Below are 24,342 nucleotides of genomic sequence, written 5' to 3'. Positions count from 1 at the left end.
TGACATTCAAAAGGTCTCCTTTATATTACAAGTAAATATTTCAAACCTACCTAGTGAAAAATAGAATAAGAACTGTGTTTCACATTACTGAAATGCAGCCAGAGTAGTGTCTATATTTAAGTTTTGCTCAGGGAGAACAAAGCAAAGTAAGAAAATAATTTTCTGTCAGTGCCTCTCTCTCAGACATGCATGTGCATGTACACACATTGCCCTCATACATCACCAGCACAGAGTCTGTCTCTCTGTTTTTCTCTATTCATTTTGTATTCCTTCCTCAATATCACTGTGAAACGACTTTGTTGTATAATTTCCTTGTAGCTCTTTTGGCATTTTTGCAATTCTAATTCTCCCCAGTTATTGCATTACAAAAGAATGGAGTGAAAGTGGATTTGCATGCAGGACATTTAAATTTTTTATGTCAGGGGTCATTCGTCTTTTTTTTTTCCAGTTATAATCTAGGGTCTGTGCTTTTATGTACCAGGAATAATTTACATGAAAGCTTTTAAAAGTAGGGTTTCAGATTTATTTTTCACATTCTCAGAGCCTGAAAGGCTAAATGAGAATGAATCTAAAATAAAGATCATTTCCATATATTTGAATGCCATCTTGATTGTATTCCTGCTGTCTATGGGGGACAGTGGAGACACCCACATTTCCTTGCTTTTGTTTTTCAGTGCTGCTGTCTATTCTCTGTGTCCAGGTAGAAACAAGTATCTTCCATGGAAAACTGGAAGAAGATAATGTCACCCAATATAACATTTGGGTTTCTCCGTCTCAGTTTGTCACCTGTATTTTCCTAAGATAAATATCCAATTTTAGTCCCCTCTATCTTAGATTAATATTGTTAGCAATGGGTGGTCTTGAAGGTGAAAGTACCAGATTTTTGACATCACCAACAAAACACTGAATGAAGATACACACACACAAAAGTAAAGTGGCAAAGCAAGGAGCTTAATAGAAAGAGAAAAAGTACACCGTTAAGGGAAACAGTGGACTTGAGCTAGGTGGCTCAAGAGGAAGCACATGGCTTAAGAAATTTCAGCTTTCTTGGATTGGGGAGTGTGGGAGTAGTTCATAGTAATGATTGATAGTAGGCTGCCCCTAGAGAAATGAGGGATCATGACTTGGTATATCTTTTGAAGGTATCTGCCCATGCACAAAGTTATCATTCCATGCTTATTAGCCTATGTATGAAATACAACTCATTTGCATGAAGCTTTAAGTAGGTGTTTGTTGGGCAAAGATCAGGCAAACATAGGTTTCCATTTCCTGAGTTTGGTTTCAACTGGCCTGGAGATTTTCTACCCCTAGGTGGAAGTCCTAACCATAAACTGACCACTAATTACTCACAAAGACTAGGTTCTAGAGAGGACTCTTTGGAGTTTCCCAGAGTTATGACTAAGAGAGGGAGTTGGTTTCCAGATTCTTTCTCTATAGATAACCTGCCTCATTTCCATCAAAGGCAATTTAGGTCCAGCATGTAATCTTACTACACATTTACTTTTCCTCTTTCTTCCCTCTTCAGGCTTCCAATATATCTGTCTTCTTTTTACACCTTGTGGTTCACTTTCACTTCCCACTTTACTGAGAAAACCTCTGACAGGAGGGAACCCCTCTGTTCCATGTGTTCTGTGTTAATGACTATACTGCTCACATCTCTCTGGTGTCCAGCCCTTGTCCCTTCTTGCTTACTAAAAGGTGCTGCTCCAACTGGATTCTTCTCTCTACTAGATAATTCCTGCAACTATATGGAGTGTCTAATATCTCTAAACTTAAGAGATAGAAAGAAGAATGAAATAGAAAGAAAAAAGGTAACTTGCTTAACTGTTCTTCCTACCACGCCATTCTTTGCTCCTCATTTGTAACAGCGGGCTTCAAAGGCATTATCTATCCAGGTTGTCTCTACTAGACCTCCATTCCCATTCATTGTCACAGTGCTTTTGACACAGATCACCAATGGTCCATTCATCACCAGGCTCATTGTTCTAATCCTAGTTCTGTTCTCATTGGACCTATGAGAAGACTATCTGACCTGCTGGTTTTAGCTTTGGGAATACCATACTTTTGGTTCTTGGTTTCCCTCCTACATTACTCTTCAGTCTCCTTTGCTGACCTACCAACATGATATAGGAATCCGTTCTTAGAACATCTCTAGAACATCTCTCTCTCCCTCCCTGCCTCCCTCCATTGCCCCTCCCTCCCTCTATCTAACTTTCTCTTTCCTCAATCCCCAGATGATAGACATGATCTCATCTACTCTCCTGGCTGATGTTTCCCAAACTCTGTTTCTAGCTCAGGTCACTTTTATCACTTCTAAATTTGGATTATATGTCCCATGCATATAAAATATAAATTCAACTATGTTGGTTCAAGCCAAAACATTTCCCACTTAGATTTTTCTCTTATCACCTTATTTGCAACTGTGTGTTAGCTTTCTTTACTATGACCACATACCTGAGAATTAACTTATAGAGGGATTTATTTGGCTCACGTTTTCAGAGGTTTGAATGTGTGATTAGTTGGCTCCACTGCTTTTGGCCCTGTGGTACAGCAGACATCATGGTATGATGTATCAAGGTATGTCCTGCCTTATGGCAGAACAAAGGTACTAATCTCATGGCCAGGAAGCAAAAGTGGAAAACAGAGAGTGAATCCTACAATCCCCTTTGAGGGCACACTTCCAGAAACTTAAGGCCTTCCTTATTAAGTTTTATCTCCTTAAGGGCTCCTCTAGCTCCCACTAGTACCATAGGATAAAGACTAAGCCACCTAAATCTTTGAGGAACATTTAAGATCCAGCTATAGCAAACTCAGCAGCTGGAGTGATCCTCTTAAAACTAAAATGATTCTTATTACTACTCTACTCCAATTTCTAAGGACTTCTTTTCTTAAAATAGAGGCCAGAATTCTAGGAGGGCTGTTGGTCTAACCACATAGGTTATCAGGTGTCTTTTTTTCTTGCTACGCTCCAGCTAGACTGGCCATTTATTGTTACTCAAAAGTGCTAAGCAACTTGGTATTTTGTCATTTGTCCTCCTCACACATGTTTTCCTGGATGTCATCAGTACTTGCTTACCTGTTTTGAGGGCTCTGTTCAAACCCTACATTTTTTTTTGTCGGTCATGGGGCTTGAACTCTGGGCTTGGGCGCTGTCCCTCAACTCTTCAGCTCAAGGTAAGCACTCTACCACTTGAGCTACAGCACTACTTCCAGTTTTCTAGTGCTTTATTGGAGATAAGAGTCTCACAGTCTTTCCTGCCCAGGCTGGCTTTGAACCTGGAGCCTCAGATCTTAGCCTCCTGAATAGCTAGGATTACAGGTGTGAGTCACCAGCGCCCGGTCTCAAACCCTACATTTTAAGCAAAGGCTTGCTTTCTCTTTTATATATCCTTGTTCTTCCAACACTCCTACTTTCTATCCTCCTTATTCATTTTGATAAGCACATAAGCTGATGTTGACTTGTTTTTTTTCTTATTCTTTTTTTTAAAACTTTCTTTTTAAATATAAATATGTTCCTAGGTATTTTTTTTTGTTCTGGTCTCTGCCCTCTGTCTAATTCATAGACTAATGCTTTTTTAAGTAGTAGGCACTGAATTGACTAAATGAAAGATTGGATGAGAAATAGAAAGTTAATTACTTCAACAAGTGTAGTCAGTATTTGGCCTGAAATCACATATTGGTGACCAAATGTTTATTTTGTTTTTTGAATTCTCATACTCATGATTTCAGTATTTTATCTTTTTGGCCAATGTATGCTGTTGGTTTCTCGCCCAAAAGATAAAGTAGTATGTGATTTCTTGCTAACCTTTTTAGGTTATGACCCTCACTCAGCACAAAGCATCAGCAGAATAGATTATTAGTTAAGAGTCAGAGTCACTGAGATTTCCAATATTAAATCTTGCATCTCTTCTTCTGTATTTGTAACGAGACCACAGGAAACAGATGGCATACACAAATTGGGTAATTTGACTAGAGCTTAATAAAGGTATCATTTTTAAACCACAAGTCAGAGTATAATATCCTGAGGCTAATAGCTGCCTCTTTTAATATTACCCAGAAGCCAGAAGGAGGGAAGTCTATTGGAACTCTGGAGAAAGCCATAAGTGGTTTTCCCTCCCTTCCTCTTTTGCTTTGTTCAACCTGGATGTAAGTAAAGCAAAGAAAGTTTCTTCTGAGCCTTCTCTGTCTACTTCTCTATTAGCCTAAGAGTCCAGAACTACTTGTGGCCCAGGTGATTTCTCAGTAAGTACCTTGTAATTGAGTGGATAAACATTCTTCTCAGCAAAAACTTCTTCCCAGTTACACAGTAATTTAAATCTAAAAAAGCTTACTTTTGCCACACTTATAATCCTACCTATTCAGGAGGCTGAGATCTGAGAATTTTGGTTCAAAGCCAGCTGGGACAGGAAAGTACGTGAGACTCTTATCTCTAGTTAACCAACAGAAAGGCTGGATGTGGATCTGTGACTCAAGTAGCCTTGAATGAAAAGCTCAGGGACAGTGCCGAGGCCCTGATTTCAAGCTCTAGGACCAGCACATGTGTGCATGTGTGTGCATGCACGTGCGCCCACATGCAAACACACACACACACACTCACAAAAGTGTTTTTTGTTTTGTTTTGTTTTTTTTTTTTTGGTCAGTTGTGTGGGGCCTAAACTCTGGCCTGGGCACTGTCCTTCAGCTCTTCAGCTCAAGAGTAGCCCGCTACCACTTGATCCACATCACTACTTTGGCTTTTTCTCGTTATGTGGTGCTGAGGAATTGAACCCAGGGCGGCATGCATGCAAGGCAAGCACTCTACCACTGAGCCAACTTACCAGTCCCCAAAGCTTATCTTTTTATCTTGAATATAGTTGCACATTTATCCTTCTAGCGTTTGGATGTTCTCCAGTGCACTAACAACTTTTAATAAGTATTAATAAATAATATGTTTGAATATATTATTAATAACAGGTGACTTTTTTCTATCTTTAACAGATTGCCTGTTGCAGTTTGGTCTATTGTATCTTTAACAAAGATTAAGCTGAAAAATGGGCAATATCCTTTCTTAAGACAGTTTCACAGTATAGCTCATTGCATACAGGTGACTTTCGGGGTGACTTGTTGGCATGGAGCTATGTGTAATGACCAGACCCGGGCTTTTAGAACTTGTAATAGTTGGTCAAACTCTAGTTAAAACACTAAACAGCTGGGTAACTGTAGACAAGTTATTCAGCTTTTCTGACCCATACTTTCCTCATCTGGAAATTCTGTGAGTTGGTATAGAATCACAGGTGATGACAGATCTGCTCTGTATCCATCACTTTCCTTCAAAACATGTCAAATAGTCCTTTTCTCCCTAGGGCCTTGCTTCATCAACACTCTTTCCAATTCTTCTTTCATTCATCTTGGACTCTTGTGTTCACGTTCTGGTTGTTGGGAATCTTGCTAGAAGGCTTTCCTCTCCATGCTTCCCTTTTATAAAGTTAAATTCACACGGTGAATTCAGCCTGGAGCATGATTGTGCCAATGACAAATTATAGGCCCACCAGGCTTTTCGGTTGGCATGGTGTTTGCCAGACAAATGTAGACAGCACTTTCATGCAGTGAAACACTTTGTTAGTACTTTGAGCCTTTAAGGGACAATTTGAGTCTGAAAAAAAAGGCAATGAAATCTTGTACAATACTCACCCCATTACACAAGGAAAACCAAATACATTTGCACGACAGGAAGGTATGGGTGTCCATTTGATGAAAGAAGCTCAAGGCACAATGTTCTGTCTATCCTGTAGATAGAGAAGGTAATTTCAAGTTTTATCTGTTGTTTATTTCTTTGCAGTTAATTGGGTCTGTATGGGGGTGAGGGATGTGTGGGTGTGCTCGTAGTGAGACTTGAACTTGGGGGCCTTACTTATTGTTTTTTGCTCACTGCTAGCACTTTACCATTTGAGCCACACTTCCAAGACCTGGTTTTTGCTGATTAATTGGAGAAGAGAATCTCTTGCATTTGTCTGCTTAGGCTGCTTTTGAACTGAGATCCTCAGATCTCAGCACTGTGATGGGCTAGGATTATCATCATGAGGCAGTGCATTCAATATGCCAGGTGCTTTCTTCTTTCTTTTTAGATGAGTTTAGAAATAAAAAGAATACAAAGTAGAAATGTTTAGGAGCAAAGGACTGTTATTTGACCAAAGAATAGAAAGCTTTACAGTCAGTTTGTGGTTTCTGTGTGTTTAATTTGGAAATATCAGATTTCTAATGAATGAATTGGTTGTCTAGAACCTGGTTCCCTAAAAAGATTCAAATGAATTTCATTCAGATCTCTATATTTAGCATATTTGCTAGCACTGAACAAAGTAAAGATTCAGTCCTTGCTTGGTGGGTCTAGCTGTGTGCTTCTTATTTACTAGTACCCTTTTTTTCTTAAATATAATCATCATGCTCTCTCATGTAAAATTTACAATAACCTGACTAGTTGAAGGCCTGCTTTACTTTTAAGTTACATGCATTGATTAATATTTTCCCTGAGAAATCCTGATCTAGTTGGTGACATAAGACAGCACATTTTTACAAAGTGTATCATTTATCTCTAGCCTTCACAGGTCAGTAGGGACCAGAAATTGCAAATTAGTGTTTATGTGGGTGCAGCACACTTCACAGAATTGTAATTGTAGTTTTAGTGGTGCTAATTAAGCCTATATTTAGAATGCAGGTTTTTCCATAAAATGCAGATTTGGGATTTTTCTTCTTATTTCTTCAGTACTGGGGTTTGAGCTCAAGGCCTTCTACTACCAGGTAGACATTCTTCCTACTGAACCACATCTTCCAGCTTTTTTTGTTTTATGGATTATTTTCCAGATAGGGTCTCTCTTTCTGCTAGGTCACACATTGAGCCATGACGTTCCTATTTTAGGCTCCCCATTTTCATTAGAATAACAGATGTGTGCCAGAGGGCCAGGTCAACAAGCAATCTCAGAAACTTTATTTCCACTGGGGCTGACCGGAAACCACAATACTTCCAATTGCAGCTTCCAAGTAGCTAAGAGTTGGGCTTCTTTGAAAACACTGAAAGATCTAGAAGTATTCCCGATGACAATAGGTTGAGCTGCACAGTGCTGCCCCCTTTTGGAAGGCACATAATCCTTAGATACCATGTCACCAGGCTCTTGCAGCCATTGTCCATTTCCCATGGAAATTAGATTGCATCATGCAAATAACTTTCTTGGATCCTAGAAAACACTTGAATTTGGGAGCCTTGGTGGAATCCACAAAGAGGAAACTGAAGGATTTTCAGAACATAGACTAGATGAACCTTGAGATATTGAGAGGATTTATATAGTAGAAGAAATGCTCAGAGAAGGTCACTCCCAGTAAAAGAATAACTTGATGCTGAATTCCACCAGGTTTTCTAAAAACATTATTTAAACTGCATAAGGAGGCAGATGGTTTGCTTCCTTTTTAAAAAGAAGAGCAGATTTAAGGTCAGGACTTGATTTTACTCCCTGCAACTGTGTGATATGAAATGTGTTCTTGAAAGGAAGGAGAAAGCGGAAAAGTAAGAGCTAGAAGTTGGGTATAACCAAGGTTGCAGTGACAGACGACTGTTAGGTTTTATGTGCTATGGATTAATGTGTTCAAGTTGAACATTGATGTCTGTGAATGGTCTAAATGCTCGGAACAACTGTGCCACTGCAGCAAAGACAAAGATTTGTTGAAGAATATTAAGCTGATAGAGAGAGAGAGAGAGAGAGGAAAGAAAAATACCATTGTATATTTTCCAAAAGGTTGTAAGGGCCCTTCCTCATAGGAGTTCAGCCAGTACTTTACAAAGGCAACTGAGCATGTACAAAGTTTAAGGAATAGGGAAGTTGATTAAGATCTTCAAGGGCAGGCATTTTGTTATCTGAGTTTCCTTTTGTCATCAAATACTGTTCGTGCCCTGAGTATTTTCCAAAGCAGTTTTTTCTCAGTTCTAGGATTTCTTCTGTGAACATTCCATTTAAGATGCTATCTCCAAAAAAAAAAAAAAGAGCCCTTTTAGGACAAAATAACGTATGTGAGTAGTAACATCTCTATATTTTAAGGCTTGTTTTGTCTAGCCTGTGAGTCTCAGATAGACAGAGGTCTGAGGAAGAGGTTGGGGATAAGTTGGCTGTGTTTTGATTCTGTTGGAGAATGTTAGAGAAGTTTTACTTTGCAGACGAGGCCAGATCCCTTATAGAATTTGATGGGTCCTTGGTTTTCAGAAGGTCCACTAGAAGAATTTATTTGTGTTAAATTAAAAACAGATCTCCTTCTAAAGGAAAGGCCCTTTTATTGATCCTGACCTTTTCCTTTTTCTGGTAAAGGCTTGTTGAGTTGCCTTTTAAACAACCAGAAATCACTGTGTTTCTTTTTCTTGTAATCTTTTATTTATCCTGTTCAGAGCCCATACATGCTTTAAAATAAATTTCCTGTGAAGACCATAAACAGCCCCACTCAGCAAAGAGTTCAGAGTGTAGAAGCCTTTTCTATATCATACATGATCTCAAGAGGGTTCTTCAATGCCTAATTGTCCCTGGCCCATGTTCTTTCTATGCCTTTGTCCTATCCTATTGTTTCCATCCCTATCTTAGGACTTCCCACAAAGGAGGTACTTCAGAGTACATTTCAGCTAGTGGTGTCCTGAGAAAACCTAAAGCACAGAGTTGGGATTCTATTAGCTGGAAGAATCAAGAAATTAATTTCCTTCAGGAGTAGAATGGCATGTCTGCCCAAACAGAATATCACTTAATGTAATAGATCTCCCAGATGAAATCAGGGAGCTGATCATTCCCTTACCTGGGGGATGCAACATTATTAAATTCTAGATTCCTGTATAAAGTGATATCCAAATGCAGGGATCTGCCCCTCACCCTGCCAGCCATTTCTCTCCTTCCCTACTGGTTTGGACATGAGCATTGCCACCACCTGCCAGAGACCTGCACATTTTCAGCCTGCTCCAAGTCAGGGAATAAAAGAATTAATGGGTCAGAACTTAATCCATAACTCCCTAACTCCACAGCTTTATTTTTTTAAATAGTTCATAAACTGCTTATTTTCCCTTTTCCCTTAGATTTCCTCTGTGGTAAAGGAAAGGCTTGCTTGCAGTTGGATGTGCTTCATAAAAATGCTTGAAAGGACAATTCTGTATTGTGTGAATGCCTGTAATTCACCTTCATACAATATTCAAGAACTGTCCCAGAGTTTGTGTCTGAATTTGTTCAGAGATAAAGGACCCTGGGGTCAATAACCCAAGTACTTCCAGATGGATTTAGTTTTGCTTTCTTGAAGACCTAAGAGGCCAATGCAGACCTTTGCTTTTAAAGCTGTCAGAAGCATTATGACTGGGAGCTTGACAGATGCCTAACCAGACATCCCAGATCTCTAGTTGAGTTTTCTAAAGTGATACAGTAACATTTGTATTTTTTCCCCTGAATAAATAGATTAAATATCTTTGTTTCAGGGTCAAACTCTGTTTTTGCCACCTTTTGCCCTCTTCTGGATGATAGAACTGGGAGATATTTCAGAGAGCTCAATTTTGAGAAATGATTTTTATACATTATATGTACCTTCCACAACAAGCAGGCGCTAATGGGATCTGGAGCAACACAGTTTGTGCTGTCAGGAGGTTAAAGCTCCAGATATGGAATCTGGAGAATTAAAGGCCAGTCATTAGCCACTGTCAAGAAGTTGGACTGGAAGTGCAACTTTTCACTCCTAACAGGTCTTTATTTTCCACCAGAGGGGTTGACATGTCCCTGTTGGCCCCAGTATCCTTAAGGTTTTCACTCTGTACCCAGAGCCGGGGCCCAGAAACCTCAGCTTTTTATGGAAAACGGAGGGCCAGAAACCTTGATCCTTGAGTTTGACATGAGAAAAATTCAGGCAAGATACAAATGTAGTAAAAGTGATAGGAAAGTTTATAGAAATACGGATAAGAAAGATATTACGTAGCATGATGCCATGGGAAAATGACACTTTAGTTTATTGTCAGCCATCTTCTGAGTTATAGACATGAGCATTAGGCAAAGGAAGAATCAGGGGCAGAGAAGAAAGCTATCCATAGTGTCTGGGTTATACGTGTGGCCTGGTTGGTCATATCTCAGTTCTGGTTCTCCTGGGTTCCAGCGAAGTTGTTATTACTGCTATCAATCGAGGGGAGCAATCTGGTTCCCATGCTCCAGGAGGCAGCCTGATTATTATAGATTATTATCCTCATTTGGGGGTGATTTGTCCTGCAAGGCTCTGCTGTTCTTTATGAGTAGTTTTCGTCCTGTGTCATAAAGATGTTATTGATTAGTCCTGCCTTTCCTGGAACCCAAGGTGACCGCACAGTGACTGTGGAGAGAAGGGATTAGAACAATGACAAACACAAGATGCAGGCAGAGATGCCAGGCGGAAACAGTTTAAGTACTTGTTACAAATGCACTTTCAAGAGACTGAAAGCGGGTTGTCTCTAGTGAGAAACTTTGAGTACTGACTTGAATTGCCTGGGAGAAATTCCCAGTCCTGGGACCAGTCTATGGTCTGGACTTGTGAATAGAGGAGTTTTAATTAATGGTATTTTCTCTTAGATTTCATCTTCTATTTTAGGTATGTTTGCTTTTTCCCATTGTTCATGGCTAGCTGCAATATACTTGTTAGCTGAATCCCTTTTTTCTAGGATTTCACATTTATTTTGGAAACAAAAGTTAGTAGAAGATCAAAACATGTTGTGTGCTTTGCGTCATTTCTTTATGAAGTGTATTTCTTTCTCTTCTGGAGAGATGTATTGATTGGTCTTCATGTATTCTTTACCTTACAAATAAAAAAAAAAAGCTCTCCCTCTCTCTGATTATAGCATGTGACGCGAGTAAAAAATAAGACTTGAGCAAAAAAAACAAGACTTACTTGAAATTTTATTTTATTGTAGAGATGCTGTACAGAGGGGTTACAGTTACATGAGTAAGGTAATAAGTACATTTCTTGTCCAGCATTATTACCCCCTCTGTTTTACTCCTACTGTCCCTTCCCTCCCCCACCTCCCCCACTCCCCATGGGAAGTTGTAAAGTACATTTCCAACATAGTATATTGTAAGTATCATTGTTTCAATGAGTCATCCTGTGTCCTCGTTTTAGCATTTTGTTATTGCCCTTCCCCTACTCAAATTAGATAAATACACATACAAGATGCAGGGTACCAAAATCAAGTACAGTAACAACAGAGAATATACCATAGGGGGGAAGAACATACAGAAGACCTCCCCCCAAAATCATATAGTACATTAAAAACAACGACAAAGAAAAATCTCTTGTGTCCGTATCTTGGGGTTCATTTCTCTTAGCATCATCTTATATGGTCATGTGTACACAGCTTTGGAGCTTTTCTGCTCATATGATCAGATTATCCTAGATATATACTAATTATTGCAAATAAGGGAAACCATGAGACCTATGTTTCTTTGGGTCTGGCTTACTTCACTTAATGTGATTTTTTCCAAGTCTTTCCATTTCCTAACAAATGAAGTGGTGTCATTCTTTCTGATGGAAGCCTAGAATTCATATATCTATATCGATATATCTATAGATTTATCTATCTATAGATATATCGATATAGATATAGATATATCACATTATCTTGATCCACTCATCTACTGAGAGGCATCTGGGTTGTTTCCATATCTTAACTATGGTGAATAATACTGCAATAAACATAGTTGTGCTGGTAGCTTTAGTATGGTGTTATTTGTAATCCTTTGCGTAAATGCCCAGAAGTGGGATTGCTGGGTCATAGGGGAGCTCTATGGGAAGTCTTTTGAGAAACCTCTATAATGCTTTCCAGAGTGGTTAAACAACTTTACACTCCCACCAACAGTGCAGAAGGGTTTCCTTTTGGCCACATCCCCTCCAGCATCTGTTATTACTAGATTTCTTGATTATAGCCATTCTAACTGGGGTGAGGTGGAATCTCAATGTTGTTTTGATTTGCATTTGTGTTATGGCTAGAGAAGTTGAGCATTTCTTCATGTGTCTATTGACCATTCTTTTTCCTCTAAAGAGAACTCTCTCTTTAAGTCTTTAGCCCACTTATTAATGGGTGGGTTGGTTGGTTGAGGATTTGTTGTTGGAGGATTTAATTTTTTGAGCTCCAGGTATATTTTAGATATGAGACCCTTGTCCGTTGTATGGCTAATGAGGATCTTCTCCCAATCTGTGGACTTTCTACTGATCATGCTAGCTATGTCCTTTGCCATGCAGAAGCTCTGCAGTTTCATGCAATCCCATTTGTTCAACCTTTCTTTGATTTGTTGTGTTTCTCTCTTTATTAAGAAAATTTTGGCTTGTGCTAAGGAGCCCTAGAGTTTCTCCTTTTCCATCCTGTAATGTGTTCAGGGTGTCTGCTTTTACTTTGAAGTTTTTGATCTAGTTGGAGTTGATTCTGGTGCTGGTGATATGCAAGGATCTAGCTTTAGTTTTCTATAGGTGTTTAACCAACTTAAGCAACATTTACCGAAGAGGCTGTCTTTCTTCCATTCTATTTTTTTTGGCTCCCTTATTGAAAATTAGGTGGCCATAGGTCTGTGGGTTCATTTCCAGTCCTTCAGTTCTGTTCCATTGGTCCTAGGGTCTGTTCATGTGCCAGTACCAAGCTATTTTGATTACTATAGCTTTATAGAGTTTGAAGTTTGGTATGGATATTCCTCCAGCACTGTTCTTTCTGCTAAGAATTGTTTTTTAAACACTCAGTAAAAAAATTAATGGCTCCAGTGGTAGAACAACTTTCTAGCAAGCACAAAACCCTGAATTTAAATCCCAGTACCACCAAAAAACAAACAAAAATCATTATGAATGTCTCTTTAGGCATGTATATAGAAAAATATTTATTGAAAAACTTTATAAACATTTTATATATGTGTAACATTCTAAATGTCAGTTTTATAGTCTAGATTTTAGCCTAATGCCATCTTTTTATATTGATAAGTATGTATGTATATCATCATCTTAAAAGGCATAGAGAATTGTATAATATAAACTTAATAATTTATTTAATATATACCTCACTAAGAGCAATAGAATGGGCATTCTCATACCTATGCCATTATGGATTATTTGATAAGTTGCTTCTTTGAAATATATCCTAAGAATGAAACTGTAACTTACAATGTAATGTTAATAATTTTAAGATAATAATTTCTGCTTATCTCATTTGTTTTACAGAGTCTGATTCCTTACAGTGTCATATTCAGGGAGTCTCAAAAGTATTTTAAATCTCTATTAAACTGAAGTATTTAAAGAAATGGTTTATTAGGAAATGAGTTGAGGGAGGGGAGAGAAAAGAGGGGACAATGAGTTGCAGAAGATGGAAAGACATTACATATATATGTCTATATCTCCATATGTATGATATATGTGTAGATTTATATATAATATGTGTGCGTATTTATTCATGCATTACTTCTACTCTGTGATTATTGTATGTGGCTTGAATAAAGTCAAGAAGAGAATATATGAGACGATGTGAAACTGACTTTTTCAGTGAAACTGACTAAATGCTGTTTGAAAAAGGGGGAAAAAGGAGGAGAGGAGTAGGAAAGTGGTGAGATTTGTTCAAAGTACACTGTACTGTGTATCTCTATGGGAAGATCAGAATCAAGCCGCCTCATATTAAAGTATATGTTAACTCAGAAAATTTTGAAAAAACATAATCTTTAAAAGCAAAACACGTTTTGTTAAATTTTTACTGAAATCTGATTAATGAGGTTGTATGTTTTCTCATTATTGCTATTTCTGTTTCTTTGGGGGAAAATGCATATTCATATCCGTTGCCTTGTTTTCTCTTAGGCATTTTGCCTTTTCCTTATTACTTGTAATGGTTTCTGTGCATTTTGGATATGTGTGATCCCTGTACAGCCTCTGGAGAGGAGTATGCCAGGAAAATATTGGAGATAAATACTATGTTAAAATGAAAGGAGAATTTACTACTGTCTCCTTCTAAGTAGCTATTTAACCTCTGTCACTCAGTTTCCTTCCTATAAAACTAGAAAAGAGTAGCCAGTCGTTACTTAAAGTTCTCCAGCTGTAATAAAGCCAACGGTTATTAAAACAAAGTATTTCACCTGTGGAACTTTCCCCGTGAACGCTTTGGAATCTTATATTGTTTTTTAATCTATCCACTTGGTTGGCGAGGGAAAAGTTTCTGCCCTAAGGTTATAGAGATAGCTGAACACATGACCCCCACTGCTGGACAGGGGAGATTGACAGAACTTTATTAGTTCACACATATACCCTAGGGGAAGATCCTACCTACCACACAAAGCAACATGAGAGTTTCACTTTGGGAACAAAGTGAACAATCAGAGGGAGGCTATAGAGGAAGACTTTTTTAAAAATAGGGGTGAAGTGTCCTCTGTTCTTGTCGGAGGATGTGGTTGGCTTACTAGGATAAAGCCAGGGATAGGAAATGAAATCCATTGGATAAGCATGAACTTTGTCTGCTTTCTAGAGTGAGGAATGGTGCTTGGAGAGAGGACTTTATCCACAAGGGTAGTTGTGGTTAAGGTTCTTTTCAAAGCCCTCCTGATTTTCCTCAGATTTCAAGAGAGCACACAGTCTTCTCAACTGCCCAGCGTTGAGTCTGCTGATGTGGTCCTCTTAGTCCTTTGCCAAGTTCCTGTCCACTGCTAAAACTCTCCCCTATGCTCGCCTCCACACCACAGGCCTTTGGAGTGACATAGTATGGCTCAAGTAATATGGTGCCCGATTTTGTCAAACATGGCATGTTTCCCCTCTCTGCCACCTAGTAGTTGTGTGGGGTTGGACAAAATGCTTCTCTGCTTCAATTCCTATGAAAAAGGTGTACATACCCTTTAAAAAACAGTACCTATAAGAAGTTTTAAGCATAACACCTGGCTCATGTCATACTTAGACCTTTATTATTTAATGTATCCAACTTCTTAGTCTTCATCTGCCTGTCCTGTAAATGCAAGTATTAACTAAGGTCTTTTGTAGCCCTCCTTCCTTCCCTCCCTCCTTGCTTCTCTTTTTAGTCTCTGAAAATGGGTTTATATTTTATATGACCTCAGCTATAGCTTTAGAGAATGACCTCCAGATTGTATTTCTTGCTTATATTGCTCTATGCACTCTAGTTTCATATTCCAATCATCTTCTAGAGATTTCTCCTCAATCCAGCACATTTTCCTAAGTGGCTTACTAGTGTTAGTGTTAGTGGTATCAGCAGTCCATGTTGGTGTCATGGTTGCTCTATTTTGATCTTCACTGTCTCTCAAAGGGCCAGTATCTGAGATGTAATCCCAGTTTTAGTGACACTGGGAAGTGATAGAACCTTTAAGAGTCAGAGCCTACTGAGATGTCTTCAGGTGATTGACGGCATGTCTTTGAAAGGATTACACACCCCTAGTTTTTTCCTCTTTCTTTTCTTCCTGGCCATGAAGTGAACATCTTCCCTCACCTCAAAATCCCACCACAATGTGCTGTTTTCCCACAGGTTCAAAAGCAAGGAGTCCAACGGATCGTGGACTGAGTATTTCAAACTGTAAGCCAAAACAACCCTTTTCCTTATGTAAGTTGATTATCTTAAATATCTCATTATACTTACTGAAAAATGCCTAACACAATACTCTTAAATCATCTTTAGTTTCTTACCCTTTTAGAGCCACAATAGCTCCGCACTTAAGGGTTACTGGTGTCATCTCCCACAGGATGGCTTCAATCTATTCTTTTGACTCCATTCCCTCAAATCACTGTATTTTAAAATATGCCTTGTTGATTAATTACTTCGAAAGGTTGTTTTTGTTTGATTATTTTGCTTTTATTTTGTCAGAATGGTTAGACATTTGGCATTAGACTCAGTTGACAATGTAGGGATACTCTCAAATCCCCAGAATTAGTAAAAAGGATTTTTAAGGTAAAGAAAACACAGAAAGAAGCTTCTTTAAGTTTCTCTATTAAGAGACACAGAAGGAAGCCTCTTCATGCTTCTCTTATATTACTAAAAGAAGAAACTTCTAGAAATGAAGCTTCTATAAATTCTATCTTCAGAGTAGCTTTCACTCCCAGGAAGAGTGAACATACCATAAATTTCCTGGAGATAGGGAGAATATTTATGGCAATGAAGAAGGTGGAAAGACCTCTTGTACCTTTATGAGTAGACATTCTCACAAACTGTTACTATCTTCTATTTATAATGTAATAATTAGTATATGTCTAGGATAATCTTATCAGATGAGCAGAAAAGCTCAAAAGCTATGTACATATGACCATATAAGATGATGCTAAGTGAAATGAACCCTAAGATATGGACACAAGAGGTTTTTCTTTGTTGTTGTTGTTTTTAATGTACTATGTGATGGCTCCTTGGTACTCATGAAAGAAGCAAGCTGGTCAGCCTGGTATCCAACACCTTCAACTATGTAGTCATAAACCGTTTCCTTCTTCATCTCCCTATCTTTCTTATATTCCACCAGATTTTCTTTGTTTAATCCCTAGAATACGTATTGCCCTGAATTTCTTTCTCATTTTGGAATGTTTTTATTCTACTGACTCACCTTCATATTCCCAGTGTCTTGAAATCATGAATTTGTAATTCAGATCCTGGCTTTTCTGGTTATGAGGTATGTGACATTGAAAAATTAATCTTCCTGAATTTTGAGTTTCTCATTTGATAATGGAAAATATATTGTCATATTACAGGGTTGTATTAGCTAACCTAGTATAAGTTTCATGTTCATTGAATGATTTGGTGACTACTACAGCTAAAGGTAACACTTGCCTTCTCTACCTATTTTGTTATTCATAAAGGATTTACATTATGCTACTTTGTGCTATGTTATATCAAAATATGCCTTGCTGATTAATTACATTGAAAGATACTTTTGTTTGATTATTTTGCTTTTTGGACATAAGCATCAACTGGAATAGTTCTTTATTCATTCAGTGATTATTTATCAAGCATTTTGTATCTGATGGTATGACTTGGCTGGCAATGCAAGAATTATAGATTTCATTTCTATCTTCAGAAAACTTTCACACTATCCAATTTTCATTGCATGACAACTGTTGAGAGCCCAAGGAAACAACACCTGACTCAGCTCCTCATTTCAATGGTGTCCAGGGCAACAGTATCTCAACTGAGATCTGAAGAGGGGTGGGGCTTAGATGGACAGGAAGGAAAAGGCACTGCTGCAGGCCAAGTGAGCAAAGACATTTGGTGAACATGTGACATGTTCACAGAACAGAGGGAAGCAGAGCATGATCTTTCATGTATCCCAAGAACAAAAGGACCACTCCTAGTTTTCAAGGATATAAACCAAGAAAGGTAAGCCCAAACTGGCTCATGAAGGGGTTTCTGTTTGTGTTGTTACTAGTGCTGGTTCAGTTCCCCTATCTGGAAAAGTCAGCAAGTTTGTTTCTGTTTTTATGAATATGGGATATGCATGGTTTTGTGGTAGAATGTTACAGTCAAGAAAGCTCATTTTGACAAAATAATAAAATTTGAAAGTAACTGGACTACCTTACTTCTATTTCTTAGGGACTATGAAGAAAAACTGTTTCTCAGCTTTATATTTAATCCAAGTCACTAATCTTTTTTTTTCTCATTTCCATATCTTCGCATTGATGTCTTTTCTTGTTGATGTTAGCAAAATATATAAGCTGGTTTTATGGTGCTATTTCCAAAGAGGCATACAATATACTTTGATCAAGTTTACCCCTTCTATTACACTCTCTTAAGCCCTCATTCCCTTCCTCCATACTTTTTCAAGTAGTATTTAGTGGATTTGGTCATACAACACACACACACACACACACACACACACACACACACACACACACACACACACACACACACACACACACACACACACACACACACACACACACACTGAACTTCCATCATGCTTAACTTAAAGCACCTCTCCTTTTTACCTAGCCATGTCCTTCTTTCTTTTTTACCAGACAATTTACCTTTTATTCTCATGTCCTATTATTATTATTATTATCACTATTTTTAGGTGTAAATTTTTGCATATGAGCAGAAATATAATGTTTGGATTTTCTTAGCTTCACTTATCTTTCATAACATTACGCTCTCTAGTTCCAACCAGCTTTCCTACAAATGACATGGAATCATGGCTGAATAATACTCCTCGCATATGTATTCATTTTCCTTATCCATTCATTGGAACCTAGGCTGATTTCATAGATTGGGTATTATGAGTAAGGCTGCTATAAAGTTGGCTCTGTATAGCAGAAGAATAAAATGCCCCTATTTTCAGTTTTTGGAAGAACCTCCACACTGATTTCCATAGTGGTTATATTTCCAACAAGTGTATTTTAAGGTTCCCCTTCTCCTCCAGCATTTGTTGTTTTCTTGATATTGGCCATACTGGCTATGAAATCTCAGTGTTATTTTGATTTGCATTTCCTTAACAGCTAAGGATAATAAACATTGCTTCCTGTATTTATTGGCTGTTTGTATTTCTTCCTTTGAGAACAGTCTTTTCAGTTCATTTGCCCATTTATTTGTTTGTTTATTTGTTGGCAATATGGGAGTTTTGAAATCAGGACTAACACTTGCTAAGCTGTCACTATACTAATAAGCTATGCCTTTAGCTCCGTTGTGTTCTGGTTAATTTTAAGATATGGTCTTGGTTCCTGCCCACACATAGTCCTGACCCAAGGCACACATGATTTAAGCTTCCCTAATAAGTCAAAATGGCATTCTGATTTTGATAAAAATTGCCCCATAGATGGCTTTTGATGGCATGTACATTTTCACAATTGTTAGTATTTCCATCTTCTAGTGTCTTATTTACTGTCTCATCATTGTTTTATAGTTTTCATTGTAGAGACCTTTTATCTTCTTCGTATATTCCTTGCTATTAAATTATTTGAGACTACTGTGAATAGCATTGTTTTTCATGATTTCTTTTTCAGCTTGTTCATTTTTGGTATATAGAAAAGCTACTGATTGTTGCATTTTTCAGTCTAGTATCTAGGGTTCATCTGCTCAAGGAGGGGCTTTTTTTGGTGGAGTCTATATTATCTGCAAGTAGACAGTTTCACTTCTTTTCCTATTTATATCACATTTATTTATTTCTCTTTTCTTATTACTCTGGCTAGGAATCCACCACTATTTAAATTTGTTTTGGGAAACTGGACATTTTGTCCTATTCTAACAGTAGAAGAAGTTGTTTTAGTTTTTCACTATTTAGTATGATATTGAGTATAGGTTTGTTGATATACATCCATTTATTTGAGCTTCTACAGACCTGTTATAATAAAAAGATACTGAATTTTGTCAAAGGCCTTTTCTAAATCTATATAGATGATTATGTAACTTTTGTCTTTTATTCTGTTTATGTGTCATATTACATTTATTGACTTACATATACTGAACAATCTTTGTTTCAATAGAATGAAACCACCTTGGTAATTGTGTATGATCTCTTTAATATGTTATTGAATTTGGTTTTCAAGTATTTATTGAGAATTTTTATCTAAGTCCAAGAGGCAAATTGATTTATAATTTTGGTTGTGTTATAGGTCTAGTTTTGGTATCAGGATAATATTACCTTTATTGAATGAATTTAATAGCATGAATTTAGTAGCCTTTTTATGGTGTGGAATACTTGGAGGAATATTGGTGAAAGTTCCTCTTTAAAATTCTGATAGAATTTGGTGTTGAATTCTTTTAGCCCTGAACTTTTTTGTTAGGAAACTTTCTTTCAATCTCATTGCTTATTACAGAGCTATTGAAGTGATTTATATCTTTTTAGTTCAATTTTGGTAGGACATATGCTGTATAAATGTATCCATTTCTTAAAAATTTTCCAGCTTATTATAAAATAAGATTTTGAAGTATTCTTTAATGATCCTACAAATTTCATTGTTATTAGTTGTGATTTCCTCTTTTAATCTCTAAACGTATTGATTTGGTTCCTATGCAGTTTTCTTTGGGTTAGTTTGTCTAAGGTTTTGTCATTTTGCTTATCTTCACAAATAATAAACTTTTAGCTTTATTTATCCTTCTTATGTTTTATCTCTATTTCACTCATTTCTTTCCTTATTGTCATTATTTTTTTTCTGCTTTCTGTCTTTGGATGTGGCTTGTTCTTTTCCAAGAGGTTGAGATGCCTCATTATTAGGTTATTTATTTTGTATTTCTGATATGTGTTTTTGAGATCACTGATTTTCTTTATGTAAGCAGTCAGAGCTATAAACTTTCCTCTTAGCATTGCCTCTTCTGATGAGTTGTATATCCATTTTCATTTGATTCTAGAAAGTTTTTGTATGTTTTCTCTTATTCCTTTAGTGACTCACTATTCATTCAACAGTGTATTATTTGATATCCTTTTGTTTTAATGTATTTTGTAGTTTCTTTTATTGTTGATTTCTAGCCCTATTCCATTGTCGTCTGATACAATACAGAAGGTTAGTTTGATTTTCTTGTATTAGTTAAGATTTGTTTTGCTTCCTAAAATATCTATTTTGGAGAGAAAGTTATATGGATTTCTGAGAAGAATGTCTATTGTGCAGCTATTGGATGAAATGTTCTAAAGATGTCCATTTGGCCTTTAGTGTTGTTTTTTTGTGAAGTTTCTCTATTGATTATTCTGGGTCTGGATGACCTATATGTTGGCAAGAGTAGGTTATAGAAGTTATATATTATTCTTGTGTTAGGGTATATCCATGCTTTTATGTCTAGAAGTTTCTTTTTTAAATGAAATAGAGTGTGCTACCATTTGGTGTAGATGTGTTTAGAATTGTTTTCTCCTATTAGTGAGCAATGCAAAATGAACTTGTTTGTCTCTTCTGACTAATTTTTGAGTCTCTTTTGTCAGATATAGTATATATAGTATAACTACTCCTGTTTGCATTTGGAGTCTAATTGACTAGAAAATCTGTATTCATCCTATAACTCTTACCTCTACATTTGTCTTTGGCAGTGGTATTTGTTTCCTGTTCACAAACTTGTCTGCTCTTATTATTTTTTAGTTCCAACCCCTAGCCTATGTGTTTTGATTGGAGAACTGATCACTAACATTCAGTTTATTCTTTAAAAGTATGTAGCAGTTTCTGTTATGTTTTTGTGCTGTTTTCTTTTCTCCTGATGTTTCTTTGCCTATTTGCTCATTTAGTGGGTTTATTCTTCTCTGTATTTTCCTGTTGTGTTCCTCTTCTCTATGTAGAGTCTCTTATGAATTCCTAGTTTTTATTTAGAATGAACATTTTTCTATTTTTCTTTCAATTACAAAGGATAACTTTTTTGCATACAGTAAAATAAATTAATACTTTTTCTCCAGGGCTTAGAGTATATCATTCTGTGCCTTCCTTGCTTTTAGAATTCTATTGAACATTCTGCTGTTATTTTGATGAGTTTGTCTTTATACATTACTTATCCTTTTTTCTTTTCTTATTATCTTTCTTTGTTCTGTGCACTTAGTGTTTTTATTATAATATGCTTTGGGGACACTTCTTGGATCATATCTTTTTGGTGTTCTAAAAGCCCCTTGTCCCTACATAATTAATGTTTTTTCTCAAGTGGGGAAACTTTAAGCAATTGTTTTATTGAATAAGTTATGCATGCCTTTAGATTGTATCTCTTCTTTTTTTCATACATAGCAAATATAAATTCCTTTTTTTTTTTTTGGTCAGTTGTGGGGCTTGAACTCTGGGCCTGGGCACTCTCTGAGCTCTTCAGCTCAAGGCAAGAAGTCTACCACTTGAGCCACAGTGCCACTTCCGTTTTTCTGGAGGTTAATTTGAGATACTAGTCTTTCCTGCCTGGGCTGGCTTTGAACTGTGATCCTCTGATCTCAGCCTCCTGAGTAGCTAGGATTACAGGCACAAGCCACCTGTGCCAGGCTATAAATTTCATTTTTAGTGGTGTCTCAGAGGCCTTAGATTTTCCTTTTGTACTTTCTTAGATTTTTTTTTTAATGTCTTTATCTGAGTGTTCCAATTCTTCTTTGTCTTTAGTCTTTAGTCTTCATTTTGTTCCACTTGAGTTATTGAGCTTTTCATTTTCAGAATTTCAATTCTATTATTTTTCAGGATATCCTGTATCTTTATCAAATTTTTTCTTTCATGTTCTTTATTATCCCCTTATTTCATTCAATTGTTCATTTTCATGTTCTCTGGGTTTATTCAGCTGTTTATTTGCATTTTAAAACATTCATTCAGTTATTTAAACATATAACTTTAATTTACTAATTTTTTTATCATTAACCTTTCGAATACATTGGAATTTCCTCTATATTATTACTGTTTAAGTCCTTTGTTATAGAATTAAGTTTTGGAGAAGACATTGTCTTTTTTCATATTACTTGTGTTTCTACTTTGGTATATTTAAGACTATGTTTTTGGATGGAAGCTTTAATCTCAAGTATCGTTTCAGTTGACATATTCACATTGTTTAGGGAATATGAGGCAGGCCCCAGGTATGGTTTATTTTCTTGTCACTGGTTTGGGAGTACAGCTCAATAACCAAACATTCACTTAAGGTACTCAAGACACTGAATCTATTTCCTATCCACTCAGGGAGAAGATTACTTTCAAAGGTAAAGTAAATAGATACACCTACTATGCAAATACGTTAATCCATACTTAAGAAAAATTGCTAACATTGTTCTAGTTCTTTAGATGAATAAGAGGGTCTTATGAACTAGGTAGAGATTAGTTAACAAGAGTAGTAATGGAAAAAAGATAAGATGGACAATACAAATGAATTCTACAAGATTTAAAATGTAATAATGGTGGAAGGGAAAGCAGCTAAAGTAAATACAAAGGAGCAATGAGAGAGAAGTCAATTGAGAGAAAAGATCCAGATAAAGATATAGTGTGAAAGAAAGGAGAACTAGTAAAAAGTTATCTGGAAAACTACTAAAAATGTGTCAAAAATAATGATAATAAAGAAGTTGAGGGGGGAGTAGAGTGATTAAAGAAGAAAAAGAGAGATAGCCAATTTAATTGTGTACAAAAAGAAAACAGAAAATGGTAGAGGGCAACAGAAGGAGGATCAAAAAGAAATATTTTAAAAATGAATATTAAATTCAGTTGTTGTTTACATATAATGGCTGCAAAAGATTGGAAGAAAGGGCTGGGAAGGTGGCTCAGTGGTAGAGCGCTTGCCTTGCATGCCTGAGGCCCTGGGTTTGATTCCTCAGCACCACATAAGCAAAAAGAAAACAGCCGGAGGTGGCACTGTGGCTCAAGTGGTAGAGCGCTAGCCTTGAGCTGAAGAGCTGAGGGACAGCGCCCAGGCCCAGAGTTCAGGCCCCATGACCGGACCCAAAAAAAAAAAGATTGGAAGAAAGAAAAAGAACTAAAAAGACCTCAATCATGAGAAAAAAAAACCCTTAAAATGAACAGCCAGTATTTTCTTTATTTGGAGGAATGAAGAAATTTATTCTTTCTTTTGTTTTGTTTGATTTTTAAGTCTGAACTCTGTAAGCCAGTAATGGATGTCTGGTTTGGAGATTTAGCTCAGTGGAAGAATGTCTAGCTCCCAGTGACCAGGCTCTAAACCTTCTTCTTGACTTCAGCTTTATTCCCTATTCAACCTTTGGCTTCTACAGTCTCATAGGCCCCTGCCAATGAACAGGCTGATATTCTCTGGACCTGTGTGGTTTCCCATTAGGTAACTGCAGTAACTGCAGTGCTGGGTTCTGGGTTTGCTAACGTTCTGTCATGCCACTTAGGTCCATGTTGAGGTTTCTAAAATGTACCCGTGGCTAGTGGGAGGATTTCTAAAATGTACCTGTAGCTTGTGGCAGGACTTGCTGGTCATCAAGACATTTATCTTTTGAGTGTGTGTGAGGGCTACAGGGAGCAGATCCTATGATACAGTTGTTGCAGTTTCATGAGTTAGATGGTCCCATTGGCATGGTTGTCCAGTCTGGCCACAGCTGCACTTTCCAGGCTCTCAGTCATCAGGCTACATTCTGGGAGCTCTCAAACATCATGCCACTTTAGTGTCTGTGGGTACCTGGTGTTCTGCTCCACGTGTGCCAACCAACTCATGGTGAGATGCAGATACTGGGTCACCAGCCCTGATATCTTCTTCTGGAAGAAGTATGATGTGAAAACAAATGTACTATTTGGTATATTTGTGAACAGAGTTGCTGAAGGAGGTAATAGAGTTACCATCTTGTCCCAATTCTTGGTGTCTCTTTCTTATGCTCTAAAAAGAAACTCAAAGCAACCACAACAACAAAAAATAAGTTTTCTTTCTTTTTTCACCAGCAATCATTCTTTTGTTTCCCCTTTTTATTTCTTTACCTTTTCTCAGTACTTTGCATTACCCTCTTTGACTCTCTTTTTCCATTTTCGTATATGTCCACA

At 37.1% G+C, this 24,342-nt stretch overlaps 1 protein-coding gene across 5 annotated transcripts in view; it reads left to right on the top strand.

Annotated features, from left to right (window-relative positions):
• Fhit (fragile histidine triad diadenosine triphosphatase) overlaps nt 1-24,342 on the top strand; it is a 1,324,198-nt gene that overhangs the window by 399,737 nt on the left and 900,119 nt on the right. For 3 of the 5 annotated variants that reach the window (XM_042680216.1, XM_042680214.1, XM_042680215.1), the window contains exon 1: nt 17,256-17,314. The exons of 1 other annotated variant lie outside the window; for it this stretch is intronic. In XM_042680216.1, coding sequence (XP_042536150.1) covers nt 17,258-17,314 — 57 coding nt within the window. In that variant the 5' untranslated portion in view covers nt 17,256-17,257. Of the gene's footprint in view, nt 1-15,484; nt 15,560-17,255; nt 17,315-24,342 lie in introns of those variants that run through there. One more of the 5 variants, XM_042680218.1, reaches the window with a different exon arrangement.

Source organism: Dipodomys spectabilis, unplaced genomic scaffold (assembly GCF_019054845.1).
Source record: "Dipodomys spectabilis isolate Male_0828 unplaced genomic scaffold, ASM1905484v1 ptg000054l, whole genome shotgun sequence".
Classification (NCBI taxonomy): Eukaryota; Metazoa; Chordata; class Mammalia; order Rodentia; family Heteromyidae; genus Dipodomys; species Dipodomys spectabilis.
This window is presented reverse-complemented; position numbering and strand designations above follow the sequence as displayed.